The 23,804-nt window shown below is 54.9% G+C and overlaps 4 protein-coding genes across 5 annotated transcripts; 1 reads left to right on the forward strand and 3 right to left on the reverse strand.

Moving 5' to 3' along the window:
- Positions 1-4,952: 4,952 nt before the first annotated feature.
- On the reverse strand, positions 4,953-9,287 carry GALR3 (galanin receptor 3). 2 transcript variants are annotated; one of them, XM_005514713.3, is made up of 4 exons: positions 8,978-9,202; positions 8,352-8,429; positions 7,318-7,689; positions 4,953-6,866 (listed from the first exon to the last, which is right to left on the reverse strand). In XM_005514713.3, exons 3-4 carry the CDS (start codon positions 7,665-7,667, stop codon positions 5,981-5,983), a joined length of 1,236 nt encoding a protein of 411 aa, XP_005514770.2. In that variant the 5' UTR covers positions 7,668-7,689; positions 8,352-8,429; positions 8,978-9,202; the 3' UTR covers positions 4,953-5,980. The 2 variants fall into 2 exon arrangements, with proteins under 2 accessions (XP_005514770.2, XP_064903580.1); XM_065047508.1 differs by lacking the exon at positions 8,352-8,429 and having other exon boundaries at positions 8,978-9,287.
- An 854-nt stretch (positions 9,288-10,141) lies between these two features.
- Positions 10,142-11,207, forward strand: LOC135577457 (noggin-like). The gene has a single exon (XM_065047516.1). It carries the CDS (start codon positions 10,292-10,294, stop codon positions 11,048-11,050), a length of 759 nt encoding a protein of 252 aa, XP_064903588.1. The 5' UTR covers positions 10,142-10,291; the 3' UTR covers positions 11,051-11,207.
- Positions 11,208-14,266: 3,059 nt separating this feature from the next.
- Positions 14,267-20,210, reverse strand: GCAT (glycine C-acetyltransferase). Its single transcript, XM_065047489.1, has 9 exons — positions 19,970-20,210; positions 19,761-19,891; positions 19,070-19,171; positions 18,394-18,540; positions 17,931-18,085; positions 16,076-16,158; positions 15,545-15,716; positions 15,026-15,147; positions 14,267-14,622 (listed from the first exon to the last, which is right to left on the reverse strand). Exons 1-9 carry the CDS (start codon positions 20,169-20,171, stop codon positions 14,471-14,473), a joined length of 1,266 nt encoding a protein of 421 aa, XP_064903561.1. The 5' UTR covers positions 20,172-20,210; the 3' UTR covers positions 14,267-14,470.
- A 2,329-nt stretch (positions 20,211-22,539) lies between these two features.
- On the reverse strand, positions 22,540-23,500 carry LOC102084064 (histone H5). Its single transcript, XM_021282362.2, has one exon. It carries the CDS (start codon positions 23,307-23,309, stop codon positions 22,725-22,727), a length of 585 nt encoding a protein of 194 aa, XP_021138037.2. The 5' UTR covers positions 23,310-23,500; the 3' UTR covers positions 22,540-22,724.
- Positions 23,501-23,804: the final 304 nt, after the last annotated feature.

A 23,804-nucleotide genomic window follows, 5' to 3' on the forward strand; every position in this document is an offset into this window, starting at 1 on the left:
AGCCACTGCTGTGCTGTAAGATGCAACCAAAACCAGCTGGGTTGAGGATCTGGCTCATCCAAGCAAGCAAAGGCTGAAAACCTGCCTGTGTCTCACCAAGGACCTCCAGCAGAAGCAACAGCTCTGCACAAAGTCTCCCAGCAAAGCTCATGGATATTATTAAGCAAAAGGCCTTTTTCTGAAGTGGCCACTCACCCACACAAGCAAACACAAGGTGCACACTGCAGTATGTGCAAACATCAAGAATCTGTTCAACTCTTCAGCACCTGAAATGATTAAACTCCAGGGTATCAAGCTAACATCTGAACTCCATTACTTCTTCCACCTTTGCCTTTCTAGCAGACTCCAAATCCATCATTGTAATTATCTGTGCTGCTCAAGAAGCCCCATGAAGCACCTCTGGCAAACCTCCCACCCTTTCATCTGCTTCCTCCGCTCATTCCATGAGCAAGACAGATCTCTTCTACTCCATCACAGAAAGGTACTTGCAGAAAGATGCCTTCTTCATGTACTATGCCTGGCCAGCATGGGAGAGCACCCTGGGCAGCTCAAGCCCCTGGGATTACTAAGTGGAAGAGCCAGCATTTCTGGTTAGGAAGCTTGTAAAGGTGATACAGCAGATAGTATCCCTCTGGGCTTTTCTGAAAGCTCTTAGGGGGGAAGAGAGCACATGGTTGTTGGAAGAATCAAAATAATCAGCTGGCAATCTGCTAAGGCTGGCTGTGGATTAGGAACTAGCAGCTAAACCCAAAAGTAAATAAGCAGAACTCCCTATAGCTAATAGTGCTATGTGCCCTGACCACCGCGTCACACCGTTCCCCCTCTCGCTGGCAAGGTTCTCTTGCTGAGAGGTGCATTTGCAGTGGGGTCCTGGCTGTTTGCAGAGTATCCGTACAAGGTCCCGTTCCCACAGGTGCAAGGGCAGTGCTTGAGCTCATTGCTCTGCTGGAGAATTAGGAGCCGTCCTTGTATCAGCTTCCTGTGGCCTCCTGCCTCCCCCAGTCTCATGTGTCTGCAGACAGGGAAACCCCCACCAGGGCTGCTGAATTTCACAGAATCACAGAATGGCTGGGCTTGGAAGGGACCTCTGGAGATCATCTAGTCCAACCCACCTGTTAAAGAAGATTCACCCAGAGCAGATTGCACAAGAATGTGTCCAGGTGGGTTTTTTAATGTCTCCAGAGAAGGAGACTGCACAGCCTCTCTGGGCAGCCTGTTCCAGTGCTCTGGCACCCTCAAAGTAAAGAAGGTTCTCTTCATATTCAGAAGGAATCTCTTGTGCTTCAGTAGAGGGGGAGGGTTTGCACATGAGCGTCTTGGTACCTGGGTTTGACACCTCCCAGCAGCATCAGGCTCGTGGCACACGTGCTGGGAAGATGCTTGACCAGCAGAACCAGCACATGTCTGACAGGACTAAGTCACTCTGCAGAGAGTAGCCATGCCTGGCTTGCAGGGGAGCTGGTACTGGCCACCAGCCACAAAGCCTCAATCTGCCCTTGCCTTTCCTGTTCCCTCTGCCCCATGCCAGGTCCCAGCATGGCTGGACTCAGCTGCTGTGGCAAACCGGCCTCTGCAGGGTGAAAGCCAAGCTCATCAGCTCGAGTTGATGACAAGTCAGAAAGAAAATATAAGCAAAGCGTCATTAAGGCAAGAAGCTGGGAGCAGAGACTGCAGAATGCTAATCAGACTGGACGGGAGCCTGCGTGGAAAGCAGCAATCAAGCTCCTTCAGCTTTAATTAAACCCGGCTCTGTAGCAAGGACATGACACCTTTTCTTCACCCCGCCTTTGAGCTGTGAAACCAGTTGGAGTGTGGACGCTGTTGCTGGGCAGATATTAATTCCATCCTGGCTTCTGATCCTTCCCAAACCAGGCTCAGCGTCTGCCCTTCCTGCTCACATACTCCCCAAAATCAGGGCTTAACAACAGGCAGAAAGTGGGAGCTGGGGCTTGCAATGTGCTTGTTGTGCTAAATGTACCTTCTGCCCAAGGTTTTCTGCCTGTCTTCTCTGTCCTGTTTTATTTAGTCTTCACCTCAATGTGCAACAGCCAGTCCTGACCTGATCCACCCCCTCTGCAAGCTGGGACCAAGAAGAGCAAGATCAGGATGAGCAACAGCCCGGCCACGCACAGGTGAGAACAGGCAGCGTCTGGCTGTGCCACATCAGTGCTCCCGACCACTGTTCCCTTCTCCCTCTGACACTTTGGGCTGCAAAGTGGGGCCTCACCCCCAGAAACGATGCAAATATTTTTATCACATGGAGGCTACTTGTGGCCATAGGAGCCACAGCATCACATGCAAAGGGTGGCTTCAGGATTAGCCATCCCTGGGAAGGCAGGCAAAGCACGCTGGACACGTTGCCAAAAGGCATCGGCTGCAGAGGAGCGGCAGCCACTAGAGAGGAAGGGAACCAGAGAAATCAGAAAAACGAATAGGAGACGAGGGAGGCTCAAGGTGCAGAGGGCAACATCAAACACTTGACTACAAAAAGAAAAATAGTTCCCAGCACTCTGCTTTGGCTGGCCTCCTCACAGGGAAAGGCGTGTCCTTGGAGCTGAGCTCTCACAAGGCATGCAACAGCTTCAGTGAGGGTTAGAAATACCATGTTGCCTGGGAATTTTAAGAGCAGGCAGGACAAAGCAATAAAAGAAGATTTACACAAGCAGAAGCAGGGGATGGAAAGAGAAGAGAAATAAGGGGGGCTCATAGCTCTGCTCATGCACACCACAGCTCTGCATGCCCCTTGCTGCCTGATGTCCCTCATGCCCGCTGTACAATGCCTATAGCACTGAGTGTCAAAGGGCAACAATGGGGCCAAAACTCCTCTGCTTTGGACACAGCCTCCAGCTGCCTTGCTAAGGTCCCACTGTGCATGGGGACAAGCGAGGACACTGGCAGCTTCTGCAGCCCCTGGGGGGCTCAGGACAGCACCGACGGGGCTGCACAGCCTCCAACAACGTCACGTTTGCCGCAGGCTCATGTCAGTAATGGGCTCTGGACGATCAGCAGGTTGGCAGTAAATGGCTCCTCTAAGCCGGCTGGAGCTCCCCAGCACCAGCTCCCTCATTGTTTTCATTAGCCTGAAAGTAAGCAGTGCAGTCCCTGCAGATTTCCAGGCTACTGGGATTGTCACAGCACCTAGTCCTTGTTCTCTGCCTGCAAAGTCAGCCTGTAGGGCTTTGCCAGGAGGGATATCTCCATGCAGTCTGTGGGCAGAGGTGCTGTGGAAAGTGAACCTGCTATGGAAAGATGACGATTTGCTTTGTTTAGGGCAAACATGTTCACTCTAAAACCTACTGCTGCCGTGATGATATGTAACTGTTTCCCCAGCTTCATCATTGAAGTCTGGAGTGTCCCACAATGTCACTGCCTTCACTGAACACTTTCTGCCAAGCTCTTCCTCTTTCACCTGCACTTAGGGCATGATGGGTGAAGATAAGCTTCTTATTAAGGATTACACTCTCAGGAGCCACACAGCACTGATTAAACGCCATATGTAATTAAGGAAAAGGAGGGCTGTTGCAATCATGTAAAGTTTCCTGTAAGTGTTGATCTGGGATGGTGTCAGGTGTGACGATTTGCAGCCAAGGCATTCTAGTCCTGGCTGCAGGATTGTGGAGGAAGCTGTTGAGGAACTCTGTGGGGCTTGAGCTGAGTTTAATGGGTCTGAATGAGCAAGCTCATCTCTTTTGCTGTCAACAGAAAATAGTCTCAGTGGGGATAATGTGCTCCTGGCCTTTCCCAGAGGAAAGCAAAGCCCCTGAGATGTGGTTAGGAAGTGTGATGCTAATGGAGATTTCTCCCTCACCTCTCACCACGGAGGTCCTTCCATGGGCTGGTTCCTTTCTGTTCCTCAGGGCTCACCTGGCCAGCAAAAGCACTCCCTTTCCTTACTCCAAGTCTCACAGGTGACTTGTCTTTTCCCCTTCCTAGGGCTTCTTGCTGAGCTTGTCCTACAGCATCACCAAAAGTTCCCAAGCCACAGGACTGATGCTCAGAGGCTACGCCTGTGCTGGCAAAGGAAGCAGAATCTGTCCTGCTTGCATTCACGGGCCAGGTGGCATCAGTTTGTGTCCCCAGGCACAGCTGGCTCACTGCCAGAGGTTCAGTGGCTGTGATTACCTGTGGCACATGGACTTGGCACACTGGAGAAGCCGAGTACCCCGCTCAGTCCCGCTCCCCTCTCCCCTCATGTCGTGACTATGTGACAAAAGTGGAGCTGTGTGAAGTCAGCCGCGTGCTGTGCCAGGCACCGCGGCAAATCACAGTGTTGCAGCAGCGCAAATCCCACTGGCTCCCTCCCTCACATATGTATTAGATTGATCAAAGACCTTGCTTGGATGGTGTTTTTCTGGGATTCTCTGGCAGCCTGATGATGCATAAAAAATGCTGGAGAAAGCTGCCCTGCGGCTGAGGTCCAACACAGCCCAGTGTGTTCACCCCAGCCCTGGAGCAGCAAGACACTGCTGGGGCATGGAGAAGGCTCCTGTCAAATTGTGGATGCTCTGCCAGTACACTGCTTCCCACCTCCATCATGCCCCCTTATCCTCCCTTCTGCCCTCTGCTTCTAGCCCCTCACTTCACCCTGCCTTCTCACTGTCATTTTCTGCCCCTGTGGATAGCTCCTGCCACACATTCATAATTTATATTGCCCCCCCATCCACCCTCTCCCCATCCCTCCTTTTCCCTCTCTCTGCTTCTGTCTCTCCCTCTCCTACGACTTTCTCTTGAACACCAGCAGTTCTGATCTATCTTAAAACCCTCAGCTTTGCTTCTTTTGTACACTTCTGGAGCATCTGCAAAGTAAAATAAAACAAATGACACTCTGCTAGTGACTTGGGAGCAGCAGACTGTGATCAGATGCCTTGTAAAAGCCTCCACTGCATCCAGCCCACACTGCAGAGCCCCCCACTCAGGAGAGATTGTATCCAGCACACAGCAAACACAGCAAGCAAAGGAAATCACTGGGCTTTATTCAGGTTAAGCAGGGGAAAAATCCAAGGACATGCTAGTGAATGTGATTTTTGTCCCACCATGCTATCCTCACGGCACTTCGCATCCTTCCTGTGGTCAGGCCAGGGGGATGCTTGGCCCTGCTGCGAAGTGTCATTGAGCTGCTACTACAGCAAAAGGCTCCTCCATGGATGCTCAGGGCAGCAGGGAACAGAGCAAGGGTAAGTTTTGGTCCCATGGGTCCCACAGCAATGCCATAGCAGTGACCATCTTGGAAGATGTCCCAACCTGCTGAACAGTGTTAGCCTCACACTCTCCCTTTTCATCAGGTAGAAAGAGGCACTGAGGAGATGGGATTGAACTATGTGCATACAGGTCCATTTCTTTCTTCGCCTCACCACAACTGTCACCTGGCTCCACAGCTCATTTTGCAGGCTAACCACTTTCTTCTGCTTTGGTGACAGTCATTAATTCATTCACAATCATCACCATCACATGGAAAAAGCTGGCCAAGTCAGTAAACCACACACATGGGGTTAATATAAATGAATAATGTCACTGCTCAGAGAGCAAGAGGTCCTTCAGCCCCAGATGGAAGCGATAAAACTCTGAGTAGCAAGCCAAGATCAAAGAGGAGGTGTTCTGATGTGCCATTAATAGCCTGGATTTCCTACCAGGATGCCTTCATTTTGGTTGACTCCCTCCTGGAGTTTCAAGGTGCTTCACAAAATTAGCAAGTTAGGAAGGTGGGAAATGGAAGCCTTAAAACCTGTTGCAGGAATGTCACCCAGGTCACTTGATGTTACATTAATGTCTCTCCGCTCTGCATCAGTATGGGTGGACTGTGGCTTTCCTAGATGAATGCTGTGGGCCAGTGAGGACAGGTGAGTGGGGACAATGGGTTAACCATTGCCACAGGAGCTTTCAGTGGCTCTGCTGCATCCATTCCCCTTTGCCCCATGTTATTCTGCCCGCTTGGGAACAGAGTAGTTACTCACAGGCTGGAAAACAGGCTTCTTTACTTTGCTTATCTGTAATGGACAGTCAGAGACTCCTGAGTTCCTCTTGGAGGGGTCACAGCTAGAGGATGGCCAGTTGTTGCCAAACCTTCCTCCTCCAGCAGCTGCTTTGGAACAGAGACCATGGCATCTTGCAGTGCGTGAGTTGATGCTCTAGCAATATGACTGACACCTTCAGGGTCCCTCTTCCTGGTGTTCTTCTCTGGGACCTGGGTAACCTCAGTGTTGCCTCCATAGAAACCTCTGGTACTGTTGGTGAAACCTTTGCCCATGTCGACCACGTGGACTTTCTTTCCAACTCTCTTCTTCTTCCTGGTCTTGTTCTGGAAGAAGAGGCAGGTGAAGACCTGCTTGAAACGCTTGCGAAAATGCTTGGAGATGAGGGCGTAGACGATTGGATTGAGGCATGAATTTGCATACGAAAGGCAGTGGGAAGCCAGGCGACAGGCATAAGTGGCTCGGTTGAAAGGAAAGTGGCCGAACCAGAAGCACAGGATGACCAGGTGGTGAGGCAGCCAGCAGAGGCAGAACAGGATGGCCACAGCCACAATCATCTTGGTGACCTTACACTTGGCCTTCCGGGACTCTGAAATCCTTTCTATGGGGTCTACAGAGGTCCACAGGAACTTGATGGTCCTGGCATATGCCAGGCTCACCACGGTCACGGGCAGAAGGTATCCAAAGACAAATGTGAGGATGTCCAGAATCTTTCGGCGCTGGTCCTCCCAGATGGGGATGCAGATGGGCACCCCATGGTAATGGACAATCTGGTAGTAACTGAGGTAAGGCCCTGCGAAGAGCAGTGACAGCAACCAGATGGCTGCAATGGCCACTCCTGCATTTCGGGAGGTGCGAAGATCCCGGGACTTCAGCGGATAGCGAATGGCCAGGTACCTGGTGGGAAGGAGAAGGAGAGGCTGAACACAATATTGGTGAGATGAGACATCTCTTCTGCCCTGTGGAGCTGTCATCCTTCCCATGCAGCCACCCATCTCTCCCACTCTCCACCTCTTGGAAGGCTCCCTGTTTCTCCTCTGGTGCGTTGCTGCCCTGGGGCTTTGCCATTCTTGGTTTTTCATGGTGGACACCAAACCTCAGCATATGCCTGCACTCCTCTCTCCCAAGTGAGGGCTGGGTAACCAGGCAAAGAGCTTGGCTTGGTGCTGGAAGAAGGCACAGCAAGATGGGGAGGCTGGCTTTTCTGGCCCTGCCTCTGGTGAGACCCTACCTGTGTCTCGCAGGCCGCTCAACTGGGTAAGGACTGGACTTGCTCCCACCCCTTAGCTGAAGGGTGGCAAACACATTGTCCCTGAGCTGGGGGACTCAAAGGGGAGGGGACACTTGCCTGTCAACAGAGACGGCGGCCAGGGTAAAGCTGCTGGCATACATGGTGAGGTAGATCAGGAAATGCACGGCCTTGCAGGCAAAGGCCCCAAAGAGCCACCCATCCAGGGTGTAAATGGTGGCCTGGAAGGGGACACAGCAGATGATGAAGCACAGGTCGGCCATGGCCAGGTTAAGGATGAAGAGGTTGGTGGTGTTGTACTTGACTTGGCCATTCCGCAGCAGCACTGCCAGCACCAGCCCATTCCCCACAGTGCCCAGGAGGAAGATGAGGGAGAAGATGATGGGCACGATAATCCCTGCAGCTCGCAGCTCCAGGCTGTCAGAAGAGGTGTTCCAGCCTCCTGGCATCTCCCCATCTGACTGCAGGGACCTGTGCAGGGAGAAAGGAGGACACAACACCCATGCATGGCCATGGGCAAGCACGTGCTGGTTGGTGTTGACTACAGTGGCCACCAGAGCTCTGGCCCTAAGGTGCCTGATCCTGGTCTCTGTCTGATGCCCACATTTCTCCCAGAGATGCCAATCCCAACCATCTGGTTAAATGATGACATCAAGATCCTCGTCATGCAACTGGCGAGAATGCTGTTGAGATCAGTCAGCCCACATCTGCCTGGCTCGAGTGGAGCCAAAGCCCCTGTCTCATGCCTTCATTCACATCCCCACCACGGCACCTCCTGTGCTTCCAGCCCCCTGAAGAGCCCCCTGCCCTGCAGCCTGGCCTCCCCTGCATTCCTCCTACAATCCCAAAGCTGCTAAACCTCTCAGGATTGCTTGCTTTGGCAAGTCTAAATCCTGGCTGGTGTTCAACAGGGCTCAGCTGTGAGGCCATGGGGAAGGGGGATCCCATGGGTTGTGAGTGGCCACCTGGGGCAGCAGAGACCTGATGCCTGGATGATACCTTGCAGTGGCAGCACCCCACCACACCCCCACCCCAAGGGAGCTCCTTCAGCTGGGACCACCTCTACCCTGGAGCTGCCTGCTCCTTCCTCCCTGTGTAGTAATGCCCCACAGAGAAGAAGCAACTAAGGGCACCTTTTGCTGATGCTGAGAGGTGGTCACAGGATGGATGGTGGTAGCAAGGCAAGGATGGGGGGGAAACCTCAGAGCCACCTGAAACACAACACAATGATAATTGCAAAGGAGCGTATTATTACTGCAGCTCAAGGTATTGTGATTTGCTGCAAAACTTCTTCAAGCCCTAAGTAACACCATGCTCAGCTGGGGAGTGCCAACAGTCTATCTCCTAACAAGCGTTCTCTGTGTTGTGCTATCATTAGAACAAATTGTCCTTCACTAAGCAGCAACCAAGAGGGAAAGACACAGTTATCTAGCAACTGTTGACATGCAATTAACTCTTTTATGGGTCTGCAAGGTCCTTTGTCCCATGCTCCCCCATCCGTCAGCTCATGCCACTTCTCCTTCCCAGTAGCTTCTCTGTATCACACCAAAATGTTGTCACTGCCTCTCTGGCTCTGCGGTCCCTTCTGTCCTACTGGTAACTATCTGGGTCCTCCATCCAGTGCCCCATGGAATCTCCTTGATTGAGCAGAGGACTGCGTTCTCCCTTTGGGCATGCACAGTGGGGCATCTCTACACACCAGCGTGTCCCTGCTCAGGGAGTCCGAGGCCACCTCTCGTTTTCGGAAGCCAGCACTCACCTCTGTGGGGAAGGGTCTGCAGCTTCAGCACTTGCTTGCGGGAGACCTCTTGTCCAGCCCAGGCAGCGGTGGAGAGGAGGACGCAGGCTACCAAAGAGTTTGGGCAGCACCGTCATCACTGCCTGGTGCTCCACTGCCGCCCCCTGCCTATCATCAGCTCTGCTCTGTCTTCTGCTGGCTCCCACACCAGTCTCTCTGCTTCTGGAGCTCCTCTCCTCTCTCTCTGTCTCCCCCTTTTCCCTCCCTCTGCTCTTGCTGCTGATCCATTGATCTCTGTTAGTTTTTTTCCCCTCTCCCTGAGGTTGGGTTTGGAGTTAACTCCTCTCTGCCCAGCCTTCCTGCAGGCTCAGCTGCTCCCTGCTCCAGCAAACAGGGGGTGATGGAGGAAAAGCCTGTTGCTCCTCAGTGGGAGAGGGAGGACAGAGGAGGGCAGGGACCCATGGATGTCAGTAGACCTTGCAGGCACCCCTTGAAGCTAGGTGTTCAGGACATGTTGCCCAACACCTCCAGGGAACATGAATATCCCACCTCAGTGAGTCTGGCCACTGCCCCATCCTTGGGATATGGGTCTCAGCCCTTTGGAGCACAAGCAATTAATTGCTATTGTTTGCTGTTATTAATCAATTGCAAGTAGCACGGCACAGAGCAGATCAAGTCTCTCCTACAGTGTCTGACCCAGGGAAGGAGGGGAAAGCAGGCTTTGGTTTCCATCCAGCCCAGGTTTGCCCTCCACTAGCATTGCCAGGGTCCTGCAGAGTGAGGCTGGAGGACAAGCCACCCAGGGAGGCCATCTGCAGAGCTTCAGCTCTGTCACAGCTGCCCAGGACAACATGTGTGTGCTGGCTGATGTACCGAGAGGTGACGGTGACCCACACAGCCCTCCTGTCCCGCTGCCATGTCCACCACAGTGACGGGACATCGTGCCCTGCAGACTTCCAGAAACGCTGAGGCTGAGCATGGCTTGGCGGTCGTTTCCTGGCAAGACCCGAAGTTCACCAGCTTCCCTTCACTGAGGAGGTCCTGGATGCTTCTTCCAGCGATGGGGCTGGATGTAGAGGAGGAGCTGCCAGCCTCTTCCCCTCCAAGGCAGCCCCGATGCCCCTGTCACCCCTTGGCCTGGTGGGAGGGACGGTGCGTCCTCCACCCCCGCCTGCCACTCCGGTCGGAGGGAGCGGGGTGTCCCCACCGGCTCGCTATCAGCCGCTGGAACCAGGGAAAAGGGGAAGGCCGTGCCTGGGGACGAGGCGATAACCCGGGGGATGCGGTGGAGCGTAAGCCCGGAGCCCGGCACAGTCCACCGCAGCGCCGCTCGCCATGGAGGGACCCCGCCGTGCCTGCCTCCTCCTCTTCATCTTATGCCTGCTCCCGCCGCCGGTCGCCCTGGGCCCGCCACCGCCGCCAGAGGAAGCCCGAGAGCCGCCGCCCGGCACCGCTGACCCCGCCGCCCACCTGCTGCGCGGCCGCCCCTCGGCCCCGGTGCGTCCATACAGCCTCTCGCTCTCCCCCGAGGACTACCGCTACTCGCCCAAGCCCCGGCACCTGCGACCCGGGCGGCTGCGCCGACTGTTGGGCTCGGCCTTCGACCCCTTCTGGATGGCAACCGAGGAGCCCCGGAGCCGCAACAGCAGCGTCCCCGGGGAGAACCTGGAGTCCCTGAGCCGGGACCTGGCGGAGAGCGCCGGGCGCTACCGCCGCAAGCTGTGGCGGGAGGCGGAGGGGCTGGAGCTGCCCGCGCTGCTGCCCCCCGCCCCGGGTCTGGCCCCCGAACTGCCGGAGAGCCTGGCTCGCAAGCTGCGGCAGTGGCTGGTGGAGCGGGCTGCCTGCCGCCTCACCTCGGCCTGGGTCGACCTGGGTCCCGTCTTCTGGCCCCGCTGGGTCCGGCACACCGCCTGCGAGACGGGTCCCCCCGGCTGCTCCTGGCCCCCCGGCATGACCTGCCGCCCCGCGCAGCTCACCCACATCAAGCTGCTGGCCTGGCACTGCTGGGCGCCCCAGACCCCCGGGCCCCCACACTGCGCCTGGCGGCAGATCCCCTACCCCGTCGTGTCCGCCTGCAGGTGCTCCTGCCGCTGAGGGAGCTGGGGGGGGACTGCGGAGGGACCCCTGCCCCCGGGATTGTTCCTGCAGCCGAATGGCCTGAAGGGGCAAGCGGCTACCTGGATTCCCTCCTGTGGCCGGTGAGATTGGGGGGACCCCAAACTAGAGAAATAAACCACCAGAAGGAAGCAGGGAGCAGCCGCAGGCATTGCTGTTTCTCGCTGAAGTCCCCGGGGAGGGACACGACTGCTTCGCTTTTTGCCTGCCAGCACGGGGAGGCATTAGCGCCGGCAGGGACCCTTGCACTGTGTTTATCTCCAGCAAAGAACACCGAATGGGAAAATCACAGCACTTGACGACAAGTTCAGACCGTGTTTCGATCAGCCCCGATGGGCTCGGTTGCAGCCAGGGCATCCCTGCCTGTCTGGGCAGGGAGTGAGGGAAGAGGAACGCTGGTGTGGAAGGGGCTTGGAGAGGTGGGTGGCACCTCAGGAGTTGAGTTGAGAGAGGCTGGAGGGTGTCACTGGGAGGGGGACAGGTTTGAGGCTATGAGGGGGCAGCCTGGTAAGGGTTATTAGGCCAGGCAGGTGAAAGAACCTGGTGGGGGGCAATGGGGGAGCAGCAGGGACTCCACAGCTGAAAGCACCCTTGTCGAGGAGATAAGTATGGAAATGTGCTGGGACAGGACAGTCCCCTACTTCGAGGTACAATGGCAGAGACATGGGGAGAGTCTCGATCCACCACATGAGGTAGAAGGTTGTGGGTCAGGACTAGGGGGCCTTGCAGAGCAGCTTATGGGGTCTGGGATGGGTTGGTGAGCCCAAGGTGGGAATTGCATCCTTGAAAGGTGGCATCTGTCTCTACATCTCATCTAGCAAAAAGCCTTCTCTTTTCTGGCCTGAAAGCTGCAAAGAGCTTTATATCAGACCTAGGGTGGGAGGCCTTGAAGAAATAAAGATCTGGAGGCTTTCCATGGGAATGCGATATTAACACAGCACTTGCAGTCAATGGACACTGCATTATTCATTTCCACTGTGACATTGCCTGATCCACCTGTGTTCTCCAAGCTTTAGTGCTTGGTATGCTGCCCTGTAAACTGCAGTCTGCTGCAGAGCTCAGCCTTGAAGTTGACAGAGAGGCAGCAGGAGGGTCATCTGCTGAGGCGCCTGGGTGAGATGGAGGGGACAGGGTGGTCAGGGTGCCTGGTGAGGAGAGGAGCAGAAGAGGGAAGCACACGTGTGCATGCAACCCTGTGCATTGCAGGGGAGGGAGGTGTCTGCTGCTCTTGCTTGCGGCTGAGCAGCAAGACGTCTGTATGACTGATCTCCCTTTGAGGGAGGACTTGAAAGGTGGAGAGCGTTAAACAGCTTCTGTTGCCTGCCCTGAGCGGTCAGGGCTGCCTGCAGAAACCCAGGGGACTGTGTAGCTTGGGCTGGGGACCAGCAGGAGGGAGGAGCAGGGGAGCACAGTACAGGTATGCAATGGAGTTGTGCAAAGAAATGGTGCATGTGAATTGGACTAAAAACAGCAGTGATTTGGTCTAGAACTCAACCCCCCTGTACCAGAGCCCATCTGGCTGAAGCTTCATCTCTTCCAGGTTGCAAAAGAGGTCTGAGCCCAATGCTTTGCCCTTTCTCCATTACATGTCCCATTCCCAAAATATTGCCCTTTGATAAGGGGGGAGATCTTGCAGCACGTTGAGGGCCTGGTGCCACACAGAGGGAACTCCATATCATACTTTATCAGCAGGCTGTGCTCAGGGCCCTGTGGGGACAGAAAATTAAATGTAATCAGCTCACAATTACACTAACAGATGCTCTGACAAGGTCCAGTGGCAGCCCCATAGAAAATGCATTTCTCCCCTGCCTTTTGTATCCTGTAAAGCTCTGCAACCCTGAATTAACTTCTGTATTCTTCTGCAGTTGCTCTGTTTCAGGTCAGATGTGTTACCACCCCATAGCTCACTCCCTGACTGCCTAATGGCAGGTAGTGTTTTCAGAGCAGATCTTTACTGACGTGATCCAGCTCTGGCACCCAAGCACATCACAGCTGGTGCTCAGTTTGGCACATAGGCAGACAGCAAGACAAACTTGATTTCTCATCTGGAACAAAACCAGTGCAAACAAAGCGATCCTGAGAGGTGCCCAGGATGCACTTGTTCCTGTTTGAGTGCTAAATTGCTGCCTCAGCACAGCTTGGAAAAACAAATCCAGATATCCCAGCCTGCTGTGCATTCTCTGCTGTGCAAAAGTTGCAGCCAATGGAGGAAAATTACAGGTTTCTGCCAACTGCTCTGCCCCCAGCCTCAGCCCCAGGAACACGCAGACCCTCTTGCCAAGCTGCTGGCATCTGCCACCTTGGCTTGCCCACTGCTCCATCTCTGGGGCAAGATGTAGCTCCCAGGCCACAGCGATAGGCAAAGCCTTAGAGCCAGCCCTGGGGATCAAGCAAGCCTCACACCCAACACCCAAGAGTGAGAAGTGGAAAAAGGAGCACCAGAGCTTCACCTGGCCCATGACCTTTTTCTGAAACCAGCTGCTGGTGGCACAGGGTTGCCAAGGGCTTGGGGAACCCCCCCATCCACCTCAGTAGGGAATTATAGGGCAGATCTGCTGGGGTGATGCTGCTGGACCCACAGGAGAGCACAGAGGAAGCAGGTGACCTCAGGCATACCAGCAATGCTACATTTCACAGAATCACAGCATGGTTGGTGTTGGAAGGGACCTCTGGAGATCATCTAGTCCAACCCACCTCCTAAAGCAGATTCACCCAGATCAGATCACACAGGAATGTGTCCAGGTGGGTTTTGAATGTCTCCAGAGAAGGAGACTCCACAGCCTCTCTGGGCAGCCTGTTCCAGTGCTCTGGCACCCTCAAAGTAAAGAAGTTTTTCTTCATATTCAGATGGAACATCCTATGCATCAGTCTGTGCCCACTGCCCCTCATCCTGTTGCTGGGCACCGCTGAAAAGAGTCTGGTCCCATCCTCTTGACACTGACCCTGGAGATATTTATAAGCATTGATAAGATCCCCTCTCAGCCTTCTACAGGCTCTCTCAGTTTCTCCTCATAAAAAAGATGCTCCAGACAGATGCTCCAATTTCCATTGGCAGGAGACAGCAGGAGCTGCAGCACTTCATTGCCCAGATTGAGGCCTCAGGGAAGACACAGCAAAGTGTTTGGCCACAGTGAGGGAGGATGCGAATGGGCTGCAGCCCCTGGATGAGAAAACAAGAGCCAGACAAATATCCGCTGCACTGCAGAACACTTTTAATGACACAAGAGCTGGTTGCCAGTGCCGCTGCCAGCACACTGGAACAATCACAGCCTCCCGCAGACTGTGATGCCCTGAGAACCGTTCCTGCTTTCAGCAGCATGCCTTTCAAGCGTTTCCCCCCAGCACAGGCCCTTGTCTTGGTCATGGGCAGGGCAGGCAACAGAGGTGTGTGCTGGCCTTTCAAGGCAGTGCTCCGCGTTTCCGTCCCACCTCGATGAAGGCTTCTACGCAGCGGTCGATGTCCTCATCGCTGTGCACAGCCGAGATCTGGACGCGGATGCGGGCCTTTCCCTTGGGGACCACGGGGTAGCTGAAGCCAATGACATAAATACCTGGAAAAGAAATGCAGGGAGCTCGCTGGGAGGGAGGCTGACATGGTACTGGGTGACTAAAGAGCTTTTGGATCCCCCTTCCCTTCTCAATAAACATTTCCATGCTTCAAGGTTTTCAAGTGGCATCTGCTCCCAAGCATGGAAATGAGGGTTAGGGCCAGTGATAGGGATGGAGTCCAGCATTGCAGGACAACAGGGCTAATGTAACCTTTCCCCCCCAGAAAGAGAAAGGAGGCGAAGCCAGCAACATCTGGGGCAGGAGGATATCTGCAGCTGGAGGGTACAGGAATATCAGATTTCATGCAGGAACATCCTCTGGAGGAGGGCAGGGTGGTGACATCACCACCGGCTGACCCTTCCCTCAGGCCACATGTCTGCATTCAGAGCACCCTCCCTGGTTCACCTCTGTCCAGCATGTCCTCAGCCATCACTGCGGCCAGCTGAGCGTCCCCCAGCATGACAGGGCAGATGGGGTGGTCTTTCCCCGAGATGGTGAAGCCGGCAGCCGTCATCTTGCTTCTGAACCTGATGAGTAGAAGGAGAGGATGAATAAAACTTCTTCACCCCTGTGCTTGGGTGCCTTGCTCTCCCCTAGGAGCCTGTGCATCTCCTGTGCAGGGAAGGGATCTCTCTTTTTGCAGCGTCCTTTTGCCATTTCCCAAGCAATGCCAGGGTAACTGCAGCTGCTTGAGGGGCAGATGCTGCATCCCAGTGCACAGAACATCCAGCTGTGACACATCTGCCCACATATCTGTCTGACCCATGCAGGCACATCCTGTGGTTTTCCCTGAGCAAACCCCTGGCCGTGACCTGCAAATCACCTTCATGGCTGTCACCATGGGGGTGAATAAACAAACACACATGGACAACTCACTCCTAACAAACCTCTGCCCCTGCTCCCACCCCAATCTGGCCCCCTCACCGTTGGGTCTTGGCAGCCATGGACTGTGCAATGGCATTGCTGTCCATGAGGAGGTCCAGGGCCTTGGACGCACAGCCCACCACAGCGGGGGGCAGGCTGTTGGAGAAGAGGTATGGCCGGGAGCGCTGGCGGAGGAATTCGATGAGGGGTTTGGGGCCAGTTGTGTACCCACCTGCAGATGGAGGACACAGAAATGGACAAGGCACCACCAGGCCCCTTGATAAACCCAACTTGTCACCTACAGCAGGAATTTCAGTACAAACCAGGCCTAAAAATCACACCTGATGTCTTTTACCAAGAGTTTCCACCTTGACCCCAAAGGCAAATGCTTAGGGAAGATGACAGCAGAAGGAGTATATGGCAGGACCTCCCTTGGCCCTCCATCAGGGTCCCAAACTGAGCCTCATGCCACCAGCAGAAAAGGACAACAGGCATTTTTTGTTCTGTCATTAGACAGAGGAAGGAAACATCAAAGCAATGCTGTGGAGTTCTTTAGAGTATGGAGGTCCTTCAACAGGGAAATGCCTTCACCTGCAGCTCCTCCAAGAGCTTTTCCCAGGGTGGAGTTGATGATGGTGACTTTGTCCATCACTCCCAGGAGCTCATCAGTACCCCTGTTAGGAAAAGGAATGTCACATTAATGGCCGTGTCAGCGTGCACCAGGGCAGCTGCTCTACACCCGATGCCTCAAGGGAAACAAAGCGCCACCAGCCAGGTCTCTGGTGTCCCCCCTTCTGGTAAAGAAAGAACCACCTCCCCGTGCCAGTTCAACCCAACTGCTGGCCTTGCCTTCTGCTGCAGAAAGGCTAAGCTGGGATCTCCTGAGGAAAGATCATGGGTTCTTCATCTCTTCCATATGGGAGAGCACTCAAACAGAGCATGAGCTGTCACTGTGGGTCTTGCACATGCCTCTGACATGCCACACCATTAGCATACACCAGGGAAAAATGGTTGCCTGGCTGGAGTAGCTGGTGTACCTTGAGGTGGGCTGTGCACATCACTGACATGCTGCCCTAAATGCACACAGGCCTACAGCACCTGTCTCAAGATTTACACTAGCGGAACCAATCAGCCGTGGCAAATGTGCTCTGCAGCTTCATGTCCTCCAGCCCAAAAAGGCAAGAGGGGGCATGGCCACCCAGCAGTTTGCTCTGTTGGAACACAATGTTGCAGACAATGGCACCAGCTTCATACTGAAACAAGCACAACTCATGAAGCGCGCAGTAACTGTTCTCTCTTCCTCAAGCTGTTGTGCACTTACACAGCTCAGTGCAGTCAAACAGTTGTTTTTGCAACTGGTGGGACCAGAGAGCCCACTGGGAACAGAGCGACAAGGTCTACGTCAACCCACAGGATGGCTATCATGCCCCAAGGAAGGAAGATTACAAGACAAACAGACCATCCTATGAATTCTGTTTTAGGAAGACTTAACTTTGAGAAAGCTCAGTACAGCTACAGGGTCTGGAATGCATTAAAGCCCAGCATGACCACCTGTCTTGTTAGTGATGAAGTGCCACCAGGAGTGGCATCTCCTCACTTAAAAGATGTCACTTGCGCCATCATTTTGATCCAGTATGAAACATTTGCCATGGTGAGAAAACAAGGCAAGTTTTCTTGCTTAGTTCCCACTTCTCACTCATTTCACAGCTTGATGTGGACTTGCCAGCTTCCCACATGAGATCTGCCTAGGGAGGAGAGAGCTGGGAGGGAGCTCTTCATAGAGCAACTTTTGGCTTTTTCAGACATGGCTTTCTCCTCTTGTCATCTCCTGCAATACCCTTCCATCTGAGAAGGGACCCATTGCTCATTCCGACAGGTATTATCTGACACAGGTCTCTACCTTCCAATAGAGAGCAGGAAGGACAACACAATGGAGCGCCTGGTGCCCACGTGCCTGAACAACACAAGCATGTGAAGCATCTGCTCTCAAGCAAACAACTGCAGCAAGTGCACTGCTTGTCACCTGGAGGATCTCCAGGGATGGAGGAAAAAGCTGTTCTGAAGCAATTAATCAAACTGCAAGCTAACTCCGCAAGACCCCCAAGACCCAGGCATTTGAAAGTGATACCAGAGAGGAGAAGGATTTGGAAATCAGGAAGTTCAACTGCTTGCCAGGAGAGGCAGATGAGATGGTCACACCATCCCTTACACACAGAGAAGCAGCTGCCATGTTGGGAGGGGTCATTGCAAAAGTATCTCACTTTAATCCCCTCAGATACCTGAAAGGGATATATCACCAGGTGGGGAGGGCTGAGGCAAAGGTGGGGTGCAAAGCCTTCAAGAAATGGTGGCTCCAAGAGTCCCCACACAAAAGCACATCAGTCATCACCACCTCTGGCCTTGCTGCGGTTACAGGGGGAGAAACAGGGGAGAAACAGCCACTTACCGGCCATTAGGTCCCAGGAAGCCAGTGGCATGGCATTCATCAATGAAGACCAGAGCATCATACTTCTGGGCCAGCTCACAGATCTCCCTCAGGGGTGCAATGTCACCATCCATGGAGAAGGCACCGTCGGTGGCCACCAACCGCAGACGATGTTTCTGTGGGAGGGAAAGTGGCATCCCCAGGGGTGAAGATGTCACTCTGAGGAGAAGAGCTGGCAAAAGAGGCTGGGACATAGTCCAACTCCTGTACAGAGTGGATATATCCAATAGACGTGGGGAGGTTTGCGTTGCAAGAAGCTGCTTCCCCATCAGCTGCTTGCCCATCCAGGTCTACCCGTGCTGATTGGCACAAGTGATGCTGATTACACGGGAAAAGGCAGAGCCCACCCTTCGGGGCTGGTCACTGTGCTGGTAGCACAGCCAAGCAAGCAGCCTTGCATTGGGGTGGGGGCAGATCTCCATACCTGTGCATCCTGCAGCTTGGCCTCCAGGTCCTCCATGTCCATGTGCTTATAGCGGTATTTGTTAGCCTTGCATAGGCGGATCCCATCAATGATGGAGGCATGGTTCAGCTCATCTGACAGCACTGCATCCTCCGGGGTCAGTAGGGCCTGTCCACACCAAACAGAAAGGATCATCCTCTGCTCTGGGGCACCGCCTCACCGAAATCTTCCACCCTCCCTTCATAAGGGGAACAAGGCTGCGCTCAATTGCAGCTGCCACACCTCTCCTAGCACTGCTAAACTTTTCACTTTCCTTCCCAGCCACCTTCTCCCCCAATTTCCTTCGGCCAGGCTCTTGCCTTGTGGTTTCTGAGCTCAAAACCTCCATCTCCTTCCCTAGCAAGCCAGGGGGATCACCCCTTTCCCCTACCTACAATTCCAGGGGGAGGACAGACTTCCCAGGAAATGGAAGACCTCTCTAAAAGCTGGAGCTGACTCAGGAGGAGTGAGGTCAGGGCTGATTTAACAGCTTCGTGTAGCTCCCCTAGTTCAAGGGCACCAAACCATGGTTCTCCACCACCATTCACTGCCATCTTCCCTGTGGCACAGAGCTCACATCAGAGCCACTGGAAGACATAGCAGGCACATTGCTGTCACCTGCCTCCTCCATGCACAAAACAGGGAAAGCCCTACGAACCTCAAAGATACCAGCGTTGGCATCAAAGCAGCAGGCATAGAGAATGGCATCTTCCCGCTGGTGGAAACGTGCAATCTTCTCCTCCAGGTCTTTGTGTATGCTCTGAAGAGAAGAGAGAAGCGAGGGTCACCAATGAGGCAGTACAAGTTCTTGCTTGCCTGCTGCTGTTAGACGCTGACTGCAAGGTGAGGAAACAGCCAGGTTTATCCAGAAAAGAGGTGTGTGTGCGTGTGAGAAGCTTGTTGCATTCAGAAAGTGTTGACCTTACAATGTGGTTATGGGTTTGGACACCAAAAGCCAGCAGGGAGACTCCAAGCTCCCCACCCACAGAGAGCAGCTTTGAGTTGTCTCTGCACTTAACCTGCCAGCGCTCTGAAAGGGCTCCAGCGGGGATAAATCAGGGTGGGTTTGACAGAGCCATTTCAAGTCAGATTCGCTGTAATTTTGACCCTTAAGGGGGAGAAAAAGACATTTATTTTCTTGATTAGGAGGGGCATTTTGTTTCTTTGCTTTCTGAGGGGTTGCAATGGTTTAATTTGGCATCTTTCCAGATGTTTCGCCAGGAGGGACCCAGCAGGCTTTCATCCTGCCTGGCCATATGTACCTTAGCACTGTGTACACGTGTCAGTCTGAGCAGAACCCCTGAGAAAGGCTACCCTGGAACAGGGGATGCTGCCCCGGTGCCTGGTACCTGGGTACCGCAGATGAAGCGGACGGAGCTGAGTCCAGCACCGAACTTCTCCAGGGCCTCCACGGCAGCACGGATCACCTCGGGGTGGCTGGAGAGCCCCAGGTAGTTATTGGCACAGAAGTTGAGGATCCCTGCGGGAAAAGAGGTGGATACTCGGGCGTCGCACCGGGGAAAGAGACCGAGAGCCCTCCCCGCCGCCTCATACGTACCGGTCCCGCCGCTCGTCAAGCGGACGTGCGGGCCTTGGCGGGAGGCGATGATGCGCTCGCTCTTCCAAGTACCGGCGCCTCGGATGTTCTCCAGCTCATTCTCCAGCCGCCGGCGGAGTTCAGCCACTGCCGCTCCCGAAGCGGCCCGGGAGCTCCCGGCCCCGCCGCCCCGCAGCAGCCGCACAGCCGCACCGCGCCACATCCCCTCACATCCCACCACCCGGCCCCGCCGCGCCCCGCCGGCCTGGGGGCGGGGGCGCGGCGGCCAATGGCCATTGGCCGCCGCGCCCCCGCCCCCAGGCCGGCGGGGCGCGGCGGAGCTAGAGGGGGCGGGGCGCTGCTATGGCTCCGCCCACCCGCCGGGCTCACGCAGCCCGGAGCGTCTCAGGCACCGTCTCCGGGAGGTGTTCAGGGTTTTGTGGGGGAGGGGAGAGTCTCTATCCCGACGGGCTTAGGCACGCCAAAAACAGGTGATCTGGGATCCTTGAAGTCTGAGGGATTCGGAGGAAACCCATACCAAGACATGGACCTGTTGGGGAGAGTCCAGAGGAGGCCACAAAGATGATCAGATGGCTGGAACAGGCTGAGAGAGTTGGGGGTTGTTCAGCCTGGAGATCAGAAGGGTCCAAGGAGACCTTATTGCAGCCTTTCAGTACTTAAAAGGGGCCTAGAAGAAAGATGGGGACAGACTTTTTAGCAGGGCCTGTTGCAATAAGGACAAGGCATCATGGTTTTAAACTAAATGAGGGGAGGTTCAGGCTGGACATGAGGAAGAAATTGTTTCCAGTGAGGGTGGTGAAACACTGTCCCAGGTTGCCCAGAGAGGTGGTAGATGCCCCATCTTTGGAAACATTCACAGCCAGGCTGGATGGAGCTCTGAGCAACTTGATCTAGTTGAAGATGTCCCTGCTCATTGCAGGGGGTTGGACTAGATGGGCTTTGAAGGTCCCTTCCAACCCAAATTATTCTGTGATTGTACATATGAGGGCCTGAAGGATTTATGAGCAATGGATTATCATGGACCTTAAGGATCAACAAGCCCAGGAGCATTAGGTGCCTAAGAGATTTGCGATCCTCAGCACAGGTGACCTGGACCCTCACATCTAGGTGGTTTATGAGTGCCCACCACAGGGGGTAATGAAACAAGCGTCTATAGAATTTGGGTGCATCCAGCTGAAGTAACCAAGAATCCTTTGGTGTGAGAGGTTTAGGACTTTATCAGATGAATGAGATTAGGTACCTGAGCCCAAATAATCTGACCACCTTTGGCTGAAGGATTTCAGGACCCACAAGCCCATTGGTTTTAGACACAAACAGCCCAGTTGGACCAGACATCTTCATCTTCCAGTAGAAATGACTGGGGAATTCTGTGGCCAGAGTGATTTAGATCCCTCCTGTCCAGGATGAATAAGCATCAGGCTCTTGAAAGGGGTTTAGGGTCTTCAGCCTGGTGGTCTGGGAGCCTTTGGCCCAAGGGCTCAGGAACGAGAATCCAAAGGGATTAGGTGCCTCCAGACCAAGGATTTCAGCACCCTGACCAAATTATTTAGGATTCTTGATGCCTAAAAGGCTCAGGCACTGTCTGCCCAATTGATTTAGGATCATCAGGCTAACAGATCTGGGAGATACCATCCAGGAGAGTGAAGACCCCAGGCCTACAAGGTTTAGGCACAGCAAGCCTTAACACTCACAGCCCCTGGGATTTTGGAGCTCCTGGCCCGGGTGGGTGGGGATCCTGACATCCAAGGAGTTTAGATGTGTCCAGGTAAGGGGGATTAGATACCTGCTGCCCAAGGCTCAGACCCTGCTGAGCAATAGAGCCAGCCCACAGGCTCCTTGCCAGCCCCAGCCCTCTGCACCACCCAGCCCTGCCCGGAGCGGTGCTCGCGGAGGCCAGGCAGGCCCTGGAGCTGTGCCAGCCCCTGATGGGCACAAAGCCAGAGCCCTGGGGTGACAGCAGGGCTGTCCCCAGCAGACCTGCCTCCCCTGCCCTGCCTGCAGAGCAGCCCACTGCCACGCTTGGGTCCCTTCCTCCCCAGGGAGAAACGCTGCTCATCCCCTCAGGGATCAACCCCTTCCCATTTGCTGAACACCTCCAGCTCCTTGACAGCAAAGGTGGTCAAAGCGTGGCTCTGCTCCACCTCCTCTATCCCATCCCTACCTCAGGAGTCCCTGCCACCACCCAGGCGGGCAGCCCCATTGCCCAGCCGGCTGGGTGGTTATCTCGGGCACCAGACAGACCTCACACCCAGCAGCCCAGCACACCTCGCCTCAGCCCTGTGGTGGGGAGCGAGGAGGAGGGAGCCCCTTGTCCTCCCTGGAAGACTGTGGTTCTCGCAGCCGTATGTTCCCGCTTCCCCTCCAACACAGGCAGAGTCTTTGCCTGGTGCCAGGGAACACACACACCCCCCAGGAGCTGGGGCAGGGTCAGGAACTGAAATCTTGTACAGCCTTGACAAACACACAGAGACACCATCACTCCCAACACACAACAACCAGCCCAGTGTTAATAAAAACAACACACACAAGAAATTTCTGAGACAAAGAAATAAAAAACCCAGACGAGTAACTCTTAAAAACTGGAACTCTCCAAACCAAAGATGTTCCTTTTTTCTTTCATTAACTGCCTTGTTTTAACTATTTTCAGACAGGAATAGATCAATTCTTTATAAAATGTAATAGAAAGGGATAAAAGTAAAGGCAAAAGCTATTTACAGAAACCAATGGGGAGAGTACCGAAACGCCTCTAGACTTGTCACTTCTTCTTGGGTGATTTGCGGGCGCTGGACTTGGCTTTGGGTTTCGATCGCTTTGCCTTCTTGGGCTTGGACGCCTTCAGCGACTTGGCCTTAACAGTCTTTGGCTTCTTGGCTTTCTTCGGACTGCTCCTCGACTTCTTCTTGGCTTTCTTGGTGGTAGATCTGCGCTTCTTTGCCGGTGACTTGGCTTTCTTGGGCCTGGCTGCCCTCCGGGGTGATGTGGATCTCCTGGCTGCCTTCTTCTTCTTCCTGGCCGGGGACTTCTTTGCCTTGATGGCCTTGGCCAGACGGAAAGAGCCGGAAGCGCCGACCCCTTTGGTCTGCTTGAGGATGCCGGCAGCGAGCAGGCGTCGGATGGCGAGCCTGATCTGGACATCGGCATGCTGGCCCACCTTGTAGTGGCTCTTCACGTACTTCTGGATGGACTGGCGGGAGGAGCCGCCGCGGCTCTTGTCGGCCCGGATAGCTGCCGCGATCATGTCTGAATAGGTGGGGTGAGCCGCTGGCCGCCGCGCCACCCTGGCCCGCTTGGGTTTAGCGGCCGGAGCCGGAGCTGGGACTGGTATTGGGCTCTCCGTCATGGTCAGCACTTCTTCGCCCTACGATGCCCCGTTATCCTCACACGGCGGGAAGCCTGGCCCGGGACCACCCCCTCTGGGCGGGGAGAGGCTGGGGAAAGGAGCGGTGGGTGCAACCGCTGCGGTCCCGGTGCTGCGGTCCCGGTGCTGCGGTCCCGGTGCTCCGCTGCCGCCGCCTCTGCGGCCGCGCCCGCCGCACACACCGTTTAAAGGCGCGGCGCGGACCGCGGGGAGGACTGCCCCGCGCGCGGCACCCGCCCGCCCGCCCGCCCGCCGCCGGTGTCCCCGTGTGTCCCCCGCCACGCCCCGGCCCGACCCGCCGGGCTGGGACAGGGAGGGACGTCAGGGGACGAGGAGGGACACTGCGGGGGACAACAGCTGGACACTGGAGGGACAGTGGGGGGACACTGGGTGGAGATGAGGAGGGGCACTCACAGACAAAGAGGAACACAGGGGGACACTGGGTGGGGACGAGGAGGGACACTGAGGGACAAGGTC

Source organism: Columba livia, chromosome 1 (assembly GCF_036013475.1).
Source record: "Columba livia isolate bColLiv1 breed racing homer chromosome 1, bColLiv1.pat.W.v2, whole genome shotgun sequence".
In the NCBI taxonomy this organism is placed as follows: domain Eukaryota; kingdom Metazoa; phylum Chordata; class Aves; order Columbiformes; family Columbidae; genus Columba; species Columba livia.